Source organism: Megachile rotundata, chromosome 2 (genome assembly GCF_050947335.1).
Source record: "Megachile rotundata isolate GNS110a chromosome 2, iyMegRotu1, whole genome shotgun sequence".
In the NCBI taxonomy this organism is placed as follows: Eukaryota; Metazoa; Arthropoda; class Insecta; order Hymenoptera; family Megachilidae; genus Megachile; species Megachile rotundata.
The window spans coordinates 4,585,677-4,598,047 of record NC_134984.1 but is presented as its reverse complement, the minus strand read 5'-3'; the positions used below and the strand labels follow the sequence as shown (position 1 = coordinate 4,598,047).

General features: G+C 39.2%; 1 protein-coding gene across 2 annotated transcripts; it reads left to right on the top strand.

The window, feature by feature from the left end:
• Window positions 1-334: 334 nt before the first annotated feature.
• LOC143265993 (uncharacterized) lies at window positions 335-4,976 on the top strand. Of its 2 annotated transcripts, XM_076541042.1 has the most exons (3): window positions 335-421; window positions 494-847; window positions 4,907-4,976. In XM_076541042.1, exons 2-3 carry the CDS (start codon window positions 577-579, stop codon window positions 4,951-4,953), a joined length of 318 nt encoding a protein of 105 aa, XP_076397157.1. In that variant the 5' UTR covers window positions 335-421; window positions 494-576; the 3' UTR covers window positions 4,954-4,976. The 2 variants fall into 2 exon arrangements, with proteins under 2 accessions (XP_076397157.1, XP_076397156.1); XM_076541041.1 differs by lacking the exon at window positions 4,907-4,976 and having other exon boundaries at window positions 494-2,815.
• The last annotated feature ends 7,395 nt before the right edge of the window (window positions 4,977-12,371 follow it).

Sequence of the window (12,371 nt, the reverse complement as noted above, 5' to 3'; positions counted from 1 at the left end):
AGCATAACATCACAACACTACCCCAACCACCCTACAGTCCAGATATGGCACCCTCTGATTTTTTTCTGTTCCCTCGCATTAAAAGAAGCCTTAAAGGACATCGTTTCGGGACGATTGAGGCGGTTCAAGCGGCTTCGACGGAGTGCCTGAACAGTCTTACGCTTGCCGACTTCCAGGAAGCGTATAAACAATGGAAAACCCGCTGGCAACGGTGTATTGATGCAGGAGGGGCATACTTTGAAGATTATTAACTCAATGTACGTATGTAAGTTTGACGTTACCCCAAACTTAGTGTGCCCGCCAATGCCACGTGACAGGTGGAGTGGTGCGACTACGCAGTGCCCAAGAAAACAACAAAACCGAGTCAGTGTAACGAAAGACTAAGAACGAATGTAAACACCGACAATTTGTACGGTTTTAGGTGCGGTAAACGTATTATGTAGATAGAGTATTATTGTTCATTATTATTGTTTAATTATTAATTATATTATAGTTTTTAACTGCAACCACGGATTGTTGTGTTTATTTATCCTGGCATAAAGTCCACCCAAGAAAGGCTTACAAAACCGTACAAATATGGGGGACATAAAAGCAAGATTCCACTTTGTCTCCGAGGCAGTGGACAGCAAAACTACGGAGGTTAAGGTCAAGACAATTCAATTGGTGGGACAACCGGAAATTTTCAAATTCCCTGAAGGGGCACAGACAAAGGCTGAACACCCAAATCTTTTTGAAAATCAAGTAACGAAGGGAGTCGTCAAAAGCTTGAAACTGCGCAACAAATTTCGGAACGTCGTCATCACCTTGGCGGAAGGCAAATTGAAAGACAGTTATGTGGATCATGAAGGTAATGTTGTTTTTGATGGGTATTATTTGGAAGCGATTCAGACTGATTCCCCTATCCCATCAAACCATCCTGCTCCTGAAAACCCACCCCAGGAAAAACCAATCCATTCTATTTCGAAAAATATAATATTGGAGAAGTTTAATGGAAAAAACTTTAACGCGGAGTCGTGGATGAAGATTTTCGTGGCAGAATGCAAACGACTCGAAATAAAAGAAAATAAATATCCAGAGGTCTTAAGATTATTTTTAGAAGGTCCCGCTTCAAATTGGTTTTCAATATTTTTAAAGACAAACTCGCTAACGTGTGAATGGGAACATTGGAATAAGTCATTTATGGATACATTCAATCAAAAATCGTGGTCTGAAATTGCGTATGCCTACACATTTAGATATCTAAATGGACCCTTTTTGGACTTTGCCTTGAAGAAGAGAAATATGTTGATAGACATAGACCCAGATCTAACGATAAATTCACAAATAAACTTAATTGTAATTGCTCTTCCGCACTTTGTTAAATCGCGATTAGAGAGGAAAAATTTAACAAACATAGACAACTTAATGTCATTACTGAGTCAAATGGAACCTATAAATAATAGAAATTTCAATGAGAAAAAAGATGACAAACAAAAATATAATGAAGATAGACAAACAAACCAACGCTCGCGGAAGCCTTGTGCATATTGTGAAAGTGTAGGTTTTAAAAATAGATTCCATCCAGAGGAGGTATGTCGTACAAAAACAGCAAACCGAAAAACAGACAAAAATGATAAAATCAAAATAGCTAATAACATAGAGATCGAAGATGCAGTATCTTTTACCGAGGAGGCAAGAAACGTATAGTGACCCCACTTATAAAATTAAAAATTCTTGTGAATGACAAACCAATTGTTGGTCTCTATGATTCAGGAGCCAACATTTCACTAATAAATTACGATTTTTGGGCAAAACAAAATCTAGATAAAAAGATAAGTGGGGATAAAAATATAAAAACTATTTCGGGAATTTCAAAATCCGAAGGTATGATTACTTTACCGGTAAAGGTTTTTAACATGAAAAAAAAATTTCCATTTTTTATAGTAAAAAGCAATTCATTTAAAGATGATGCACTACTGGGTTTAGATTTTATAAAAGAATTTAAATTATGTCAAGACGAGAATTTAAAAATAAGACAAATCAATAATACAGAAATAAACCAGGTAGAAAAAGAACAGGAAATGTCCGATAAGATATACACTGCTGATCGCAAGATACAAAACATATTAAAAAATTACAGGAAAGTGTTTGCAAAAGGAAAATTTGATGTGGGTAGAGTTAAAAATTATGAAGCGACAATAAAGCTAACGGAAAACAAATACATATCGAAAAAACCATATAAATGTTCGATACAAGATAAAATAGAAATAGAGAATCAAATTAAAGAATTAGTAAAAGCAGGATTAATTGAAGAGTCATGCAGTCCTTATGCGGCCCCGATTACATTAGTATACAAAAAAGAAGAAGCAAAAAAATCTCGCTTATGTATTGATTATAGAGAGCTGAATAGAATAGTAGTCCCGGAGAGTCAACCTTTTCCGCGAATCGAAGATATAACGTTACGTGCAAGAAATTGTAAATATTTCACAAAGTTAGACGTGAATTCGGCGTTTTGGTCGATTCCGGTGCGTAACAAAGACAAATATAAAACGGCATTCGTAACGCATCAAGGGCACTGGCAATGGTGTTGTTTACCATTCGGTTTAAAATCCTCGCCGGCAATATTTCAAAGAATTTTGTCCAGCGTCATAAGGAAAAGTAATTTAGCGGCTTTTACGATAAATTACATTGACGATGTTTTAATCTATTCCAAAAATTATGAAGAACATTTGAAAAATATTGAATCAGTTTTAAATGCGTTGCAAAAATATGGCTTCAAATTGAATCTATCAAAGTGCAAATTTGCACAACGAAAAATAACATATTTGGGTCATGAAATAGGTGATAATTATATAAAACCCATAAATGATAATGTAATCGCTATAAAAAATTTTCCAATACCACGAACAAGAAAACATGTGAGACAATTTTTGGGAAAATTGAATTTTTATTTGGAATACATTCCCCAGTCGAAAATAATATTAGAACCGTTCTATAACCTCTTAAGAAAAAATGTAGAGTTTAAATGGTCCAAACTGTGTCATGAAAGTTTTGAAAAAATAAAAAATTACTTGTGCTCAGAGCCGATTTTGGCCATCTTTGATCCTACGAATTCAATTTATATCTATACGGATGCAAGTTTACAGGGGGTGGGGGCAGTATTAAAACAACCCCAAAATGACGGGGTTATAAAACCAGTTTTTTTTTTTCTCGCGAAAATTGTCAGAATCACAGAAGAAGAAAAGGGCAATTTATATAGAATGTCTGGCCATAAAAGAAGCTATTCTATATTGGCAGTATTATTTAATGGGACAAAAATTCACTATATTTACGGACCATAAGCCGCTCGAAAACTTTAATGTAAAAAAATGCAATGATCCAGAATTGAATCAAATACTAAACTATATTTCTCAATTTGATTTTGACATAGTTTATAACCCGGGTAAAAATAATTTAGAAGCTGATTGTTTATCCCGAAGCCCGGTTCTAGAAGAAAACAAAGACGACGAAACATCAGTAATAAAAATAGTACATTTTTTACAAATAGACGAAATAATAAACAATCAAAAACAATTAAAATTAGATAACAATTATGATATTGAAAATGACATAATTTATAAGACATTAAATAATAAAAGGAAAATTTGGTTAACTGAAGAGTTTGGTATCTCTCTAATTAAAGATGTACACAATAAACAAGGACATATAGGAACAAAACAATTAGAATTGACAATCACACAAAAATTTTATTTTAAAAATATGTATAAGCATATTAAAATGATATGTCGTTCATGCGAAACTTGCATCAAAAATAAGACCAGAATAGGAAACTTTAAAGCCCCACTATCACAACTAGGCCCAGCCTCAGAGCCGTTCGAGATCGTTGCACTAGATACGATAGGCGGTTTCGCAGGAAATAAAAGCACAAAGAAGTATTTGCATTTGTTGATCGATCATTTTACAAGGTATGCGTTTATATCAACGTCTAAAACACAAGGCGCGAAAGATTTTATTAAACTAATAAAAACAATAAAAAAGGATAATAACATAAAAACATTATTCACAGACCAATATGCAGGTATAAATTCGAAAGAATTTAAACAATATTTGAGGTCCCAAAAGATAAACTTAATCTTCACAGCAGTGGATTGTGCTTTTTCTAATGGTTTAAATGAGAGAACGAATCAAACACTAATCAACAGGATAAGATGTAAAATATTTGAGAACAAAAATCGCCCATGGCCCATTATAGCACAAGAATGTGTCAAAGAATATAACAATACAATTCATAGTTCAACAGGTTTCACACCCAATTATTTGCTCACTGGAAAAGACAAATCAACTCTACTAAGCGAACTAAACCCTAGTAATGAACGTAACTTGAAAGAAGATAGATTAATAGCATTCCAAAATTCAATGAAAGCTCACAGACAAAATAAAAATTATTATGATAAGAATACAAATTATATAGATTACAAAGTTGGAGACCTAGTATATATAGTAAATGGTAATAAATTGAACAGAAACAAATTAGACCCAATTAGAACAGGTCCATATAAAATAAAAAATAAAGTATCTAATGTGATATATATAGTTAATAGAGGTTTCAGAAAGAATGAATCAAACCTTTTTCACACCAGTAAATTGATCCCTTATCACCCATTTCCTAAGCCGTCCACTCAGCTTGAAGGGGGGGATGTAAGTTTGACGTTACCCCAAACTTAGTGTGCCCGCCAATGCCACGTGACAGGTGGAGTGGGGGCGACTACGCAGTGCCCAAGAAAACAACAAAACCGAGTCAGTGTAACGAAAGACTAAGAACGAATGTAAACACCGACAATTTGTACGGTTTTAGGTGCGGTAAACGTATTATGTAGATAGAGTATTATTGTTCATTATTATTGTTTAATTATTAATTATATTATAGTTTTTAACTGCAACCACGGATTGTTGTGTTTATTTATCCTGGCATAAAGTCCACCCAAGAAAGGCTTACACGTATATCTTCAACGCACTTCATTTTAGGACATCAATCCGGATACTTATTGGACAAACCCTGTATATTTGCGGCGATCGGGCGTTCGCGAGAGAGTTGAAGCTACGACGCGCTAAGACGAACATGTATACGGCGAGCACACTTTATATTTGAATTTACTTTAATAAATTTATTTTTTACTATAACCACGTTCAATGATCCTATAAATTTTGGGGGCCCCTCCGGGATCGAGTGTGAGTTATTAGTGAAAGTGAAGTGTGTGAAGACGATTTTAAGACGATTTCAAGACGATTTCAAGACGATTTCAAGACGACTTCAAGACGATTTAAAGACGATTTAAAGACTATTTAAAGACGATTTAAAGGCGATTTCAAGTTAAAGACTTTTGAGTTAAAGACACGTACGACGACAAAAGTGATACCAAATGGAAGGTGCTAAAGATCCGAAATCGTTCACACTCGCTGAGTTAAAGGAGATTCTAAGGGTAAAAGGACTCGCTACCAAAGGTAGCAAGAACGAATTGATAGGTCGCTTGCATCTCGACGATCCCAGTGGTGCGTGGATGACAATGTGCATAAACAGTGATGGTGCATGTGACGAAAAATCACCGCACGACAGTGACGAAGAACTTGCAAGCAGCGAAAAAGACGAAATGCTGCGACGAAGAGAAATCGAGGTCTGCCGACGGGAGAAAGAAGTGCTTGAGAAAGAACTTGAGTTAGCCCTTCGCGAAATCCAAATGTTGCGCCGAAGTGCCGATCTTCAAAGCGACGGACAATCGACATCAAGTCAATCAGTGCAATCGCTCCCTATACCGCAGAAAGTGAACGTAGAGGCAGTGGCAGATCTTCTGGGTAATTTCTCCGGGAATTCGGAGATGCATGAAACGTGGGAGAAACAGGTGAAGTTCCTGAATATGACCTTTAAGCTCGAGGACGACATGACGAAGATCAGTATCGGCAAGCGGCTGAAAGAAAAGGCGTGGGAATGGTTCCATTCGAAACCAGAGTATATGCATATGACGTCGGACCAATTACTCGCGGGGCTCCGGGGTATGTTTTACCACCGCCCAAATAAGATCGCTCTAAGACGACAATTCGAAGACAGAGTGTGGAAAGAAGACGAAACATTCCACAGCTACGTTCACGAGAAGGTAATAATGGGGAATCGAATTGCTATCGACGACGACCAGATCATAGGCTACATAATCGACGGCATCCCAGACCGGAACCTACGCAACATGGCACGAGTTTAGGTATTCACGACGAAGGAGCAGATCCTGCAGGCGTTCGAGGAGATCTCCCTACAGGACAAGGGTTTCGTAGGGACATCGACCAGCTCGAAGAACGGAGACAGAAGTGTGGCACGGCGAAAGATAGATAAGAACTCTAAGGACGATACAGGTGAAAGAAGCGAAAAGAAAGACTCATATATTAAGAGGAATCCAGGTATGTTAAAACATTGTTTTAATTGCGGCATGAAAGATCACGTAAGCGCAGATTGTCCGACGAAAGGTAAGGGCCTGAAATGTTTTAAATGTAATGAACACGGTCACATCGCGCATAATTGCATAAAAAAGAGCGACGTTTCAAAAAATAGTTGCGCAGTGTCCCAGTCGAGTCTAAGTAAGCATGTTAAAGACGTTTTGATTAATGATGTTCCGATCCAAGCGATTGTAGATACGGGAAGCGATATCACGATCATGAGCGCGAACGCGTACACGAAAATCGGTTCACCGCGACTCGAGAACGATATCACGCCGTTCCGAGGGATAGGCACCGACGAAAACGCAACGATGGGCAAGTTTCACGCGAAGCTAACGGTCGATGATCATTCGTACGCGATATCGATTAGTGTCGTTTCGGATGTATTGACGCGATATTCGTTGTTGATCGGAAAAGACTTCCTTGACGAGATTTAATTAAATGTTAAACGTGGAAAAGCTACGATTAAGCCGTTGAATGAAAAAGATTGCAGTTTTGCGGAAATTTGTCAGATCGACGTAGTTTGCGAACAAGGGACCGATAATGTAGATTTAGCAAACATTCAGGACGATGTACATAAACAGGCGATACGAGACTTAATAGATAATTATAAACCAAGACGCACCCAAGACGCGAATGTTAAAATGAATTTAGGTTTAAAAGACGAGGAACCTGTTTATCAGCGCGCGAGACGATTATCGGCGGTCGAAAAAGACATAGTTAACACGTTCCGTGCCAAGCCATTTTTGCCTGACTTGTCGTTCAGGCCATTTGATATTTTGACTAAAGATCGATATATTATCACACAATATTTCATTATATCATCAATACATAAGTAGTTCTCTTGTTTAGAGCAGTTATCACATCGTGTACCACCGGTGGTACACATGGCGCTGCGATCAGTTCGAGTGCAAAAGTCAGTCAATTCGAAACTTTTCGGTTAGTAAAAAATCTGCTGCACTCGAATTTGTTGAAAAAACAACGAGAGAAATAAAATAAATTATTTAATAAAAGAAGGAGTAGGTAAATATACGGAGGTAACATTTTTTGTTTTTCATTTGTTTCTGTTGGAAAACAAGTTTCTATTATTTACTTCATTATTACTATTATTTTTCTTTTATTATTTTATTTTCATTTCTTGCTATAAAAAAAATGTAAAAAAATTCGGTACTGAAGTAGCAAGACAAAAAACTATAAGAGTAATAACGTTTTGCAGCGATTGCCCGAAAAAGCCGTCTTTAGGCCTCCCTTGCTTCAACAAAATGCACCATTAAATGTAATTATTAATTATTGTATATATAACAATTAAATAAACTTATGTGTTTTGTTCTATACTGCATCTTGTATAATGCTTCATTTTTTAGGTAGAAATATAGTTTACAGAATTATATTTGCAATAAAATATATGTTTCAGCACATTGAATAAATATGACTGCGTGTACCACCGGTGGTACACGTGGCCTGACGATCAAGTTTACCGTGTACATACCACCGGTGGTACACGTGGCACGGAACGTGTTAATAAGCAAATTGAAGAATGGCTCAATGACGGCATTGCACAACCATCCGTTTCCGAGTACGCAAGCCCAGTTGTTTTAGTAAAGAAGAAAGACGGATCGAACAGACTCTGCGTAGATTTTCGGTTATTAAATAAAAAGACAGTCAAAGATCGGTATCCGCGCCCTTTAACCCTTTCGCTTCGAGCGCCGCTTATAGGCGGCACGCACAATATGACTTGTGGGTACGAGTGTCGCTTAACAAAATTAAGCGTGCTTATACTATTAATCATTTCACATTAATATATTAACTTGTTTGCGCATCATAATTAGTTCATAATTACAATATTGTAAATATAGTAAATATTGTAAAATACTGTAGCTTTGTAAGTTATAAATGTTTATAAGTTATGCAAGTTATAATTGTACGTTATAAATGTTTTCATATCCAAGATCTAAATTATACTCATTATTCTGTAGCAGAGATTGCTTTATTCAGCAAAATAGTCATTTAAGACTCAGGAAAACGTATATACAGCAACAACGCGTACTGCACGTATTCACGGCGCGCGCTTCCGTTCAGTTACAGTACTTCGGCGGACTGGACAGCCGAAGCGAAAGGAGTAAAATGTGAAGAATACATGCTATATTAGAGCAACAATTGTTTTATTAAGCATAGTAATTATTTAAGACTTAAAAAATGTATATACAAAAACCATGCGCACTGTGCACATTTCTGGCGCGTGCTTCCGTACGGTGACGACACTTCGGCGTACCGGATTGCCGAAGCGAAAGGGTTAATAGAAGATCAGCTAGATGCACTGCAAAGTGCAAGGGTGTTCAGCACGTTAGACCTAAAGAACTGATTTTTTCGCGTACAAATAGAAGAGTCAAGTCGAAAATATACCGCATTTATAGTTCCCGATGGGCATTAGGAGTTTCTCAGAGTGCCGTTTGGACTCTGTAACTCACCCGCGATTTTTCAAAAGTTTATAAACGCTGTTTTCCAGGATCTTATTCGCGAGCATGTGCTATTAGTTTATATAGACGATTTGATAATACCCTCAGTAGATTTTGAAACGGGATTGAAATATCTTGCGCGAGTGTTAGAAGTCGCGAGTCGAAATTATTAATCATTAACTGGAAGAAGTGTAGTTTATTGCAAACGAAGGTAGAGTACTTAGGGCACGTGATCGAGAACGGATGCGTTAGGCCATCAGAGCGAAAGACGGAAGCTGTAAAAAAATTTCTGATACCCACGAGCGTGCGACAGATTCAATCTTTTCTCGGATTGACAGGGTATTTTAGGAAATTCATGCCGGGATACTCGATAATTGCGCAGCCATTGTCAAACTTGCTGAGGGCCGATGCAAAGTTTAGATTCGGTACGAAGGAGAAAGACGCGTTCGACCGACTGAAGCTTATGTTAGTCAACAAGCCGGTATTAAATCTCTATAGGGCCGTGGCCGAGACAGAATTGCATACGGATGCATCGATACATGGCTATGGCGCGATTTTGTTGCAACGGAGTAGCGACGATAGTAAGTGGCATCCGATCGATTATGCGAGTGGAAAGACAACTTCCGCCGAAGAAAATTATACAAGCTATGAGCTTGAGGTTCTCGCGATAGTTAGGGCATTGCGAAGGTTTAGAGTTTATTTTCTCGGTATCGCGTTTAAGATCGTTACCAATTGTCGCGCGTTTGCCTTGACCATGGCGAAGAGAGATTTATGCGTACGCGTGGCGCGATGGGCGCTCCTGCTCGAGGAGTTTAATTACGAAATCGAGCACCGCTCCGGAAAGAACATGCCCCACGTCGACGCCTTAAGCCGAAATCCGCTACCGACATGTCTGCTTATCGATGAAAGTGATGAAAGCCTGACGATTCGACTCAAGAAGGCACAACACGACGAGACCAGAAAAATGACTGAACGAATGAAAGAAAAGAAGATCTCAGGGTATGTTATGAAAAACGGGCTATTGTTTAAAGAAGTGGACGACGATTACTGTTTGGTAGTTCCGAAGACGATGCATTCCCAGGTTATACGAAGAGCTCACGAAAGGGGACACTTTTCAGTAGCAAAGACGAAAGCTATAGTTAAACGAGACTATTACATACCCAACCTGCAATCGAAGACAGAAAAGATAGTTCAGAATTGCATAAGTTGCATTTTAGCCGAGAAAAAACAGGGAAAGCAAGAAGGATTCCTGTTTACTATCGATAAGGGCGAGATTCTACTGGACACTTTTCACGTCAATCATCTGGGTCCGCTGGCTACGACGAAGAAGAGCTACAAACATACAGGGTGTCCCGTAACTAGTGTTACTCCCTGAAAGGGGTAGTAGAGGACGTCATTCTGAACAAGATTTTCCTTTGCAAAAATGGGGTTTGAAGCTTCGTTTTTGAATTATTAAGCAAAAACACGGACCAATCAGAGCGCGAGGATTTCGCGCGCTCAGACGCGAGAGCGACAGCTTCGAAAATGACAGTCGATCGTGATCGTGAACAAGCGTATTCTTTTCTTTGAATTACTCATCGCGCATAATGTGTCATGTGTACATGGTGAGGAACTTTCGTAAACGAATTGATGTGTAAAAAAGGTATATATTTTTAACGTTTCAATACTAAGGACTGGACAATCGTGGTCCTTGTGTGATTGTGTGTTTGTTTAGTGTGGATTCCGAAATTTGTACTATTATTATACGCAAAACATCAAATATGACAGTCACCCTTTTTACTTGACAATCCCATAGAGCGGGTATCGATATGCTCTTGTGGATTTTAGCGAGTAAATAGGTTTCTTGTCATACGACGATATACTTCAAAATTAATGAAGAATTCTCGCATCGTAAATTCACTCATGAGGTAAGCGTCCGAGTATTCCTTCATTTTATGTCGTTGAACAAATAGTCATTTTTTTTAATTATCTAAAAAAACTGCGCTTGATCTTTACCTTTATTTTCGCTTAATTCATACAATTAGTTTCGTTAATAAATGTATACTTATTAATAGTTGTGAATTTTATAATTACTTACCGGCTGACGTATTACCGACGATGGTAACTATGTTACCGGTATCGCGCGATTTGGTTGTTCACGACCAGGGTCAACCATCACGCTTGCATCCGTCGCTCTCGCATCTGAGCGCGCGCTATTTTCGCGCTCTGATTGGTCAGAGTTTTTCATTAATAATTCAAAAACTAAGCTTTAACCAGCATTTTGGTAAAGGAAAAAGTTGTTCAGAATCACCCCAGCTACCACCCCCTAAAATTATGCCCACCAGTAGCCGAACACCCTGTATATACTGATCGAATTGAGTAACCTCCTCCTTTTTCGAAGTCGGTTAAAAACTCATCGCGCCGTTTTAATCCGGGCGTGCCAAACCTTCCTAAATTGGCATGTTTAGGTTAGCCTAATGCAATTTAGAGGCTTGTGTGACGTGGTATTTTATACCCGTCACAAGGAGCCTCCTCGGGAAACTGGACGGGTCATAGATCGTGGTCAGATACCGTCTAGAGAGAAAACGAAGTGCGTATAATACCGTAAGAACAAATTCTGCCGCTATACTATTTTATATGTACCGCCGGAGAATGACGTCACTGTCAACGAGGGAGCGATGTACATCGAGGGAACACGCCGCTGCTCTGCCGCTGCCCCGCTTGGATCGTCCGATAGACGAAGAGAGGCAGCGGAGTAAGAGGAAAGAACCCAGCGAGAAACCGACGTACGCCGAAGGAAAGTGCCGATTCCCTGCCGCTTCCCCGCTACGGCCCTACGATAGGAGAAGAGAGGCTGTGGAGACGGAAGAGGTCCTGCCGAAGAAGACTTCGATAGAATTCGGAAGCTCCGGCAGAGGGTGGGGGTAGGCTACGAGGTGTCCTAATACCGGCGCAAGGGCTCGCGGATCCTTATTCTGTATCTGGCAATTGCCGAGTGTTTTTTTACGTCTTTGTATTATCGATCCGAGAGGAGAAATCCCGATTCCGCTGCGACCTGTGCCTGGATACCTTGGTAAGCCCCCTCAATTACCGATATATATTTGTAAAAGAGCGCGAAATCGAGATTGTCATATCGTGGGTTGTAGACCACCTGGCTTGCCATTCACGGGCAGGTTCTGCAAAATGTGACCGGAGTGGCTTTGTCTCGTAGGGAAATTAGTTTAAGTTAGAAGGGTAAAAACCCGGGGGCCCCTGTCCGGGACGGTCGCGGATCCCGACGTCCGGACTTTTTCGTGTCGTCGAGAGATCGCTTCTCGATCTCTCGAATCGCCACTCGGCTGGATCACCGAACCTGTACCGGGGAATGGTACAGCGTAAGCCACAATTAAAGTATCGTCTCGAGTAGGCCTTTGCCAATATTGTGCCCTCCCACGTCTCGATTTCGCGAACTCTTGGTACGGGAGTAGAACGTAACGT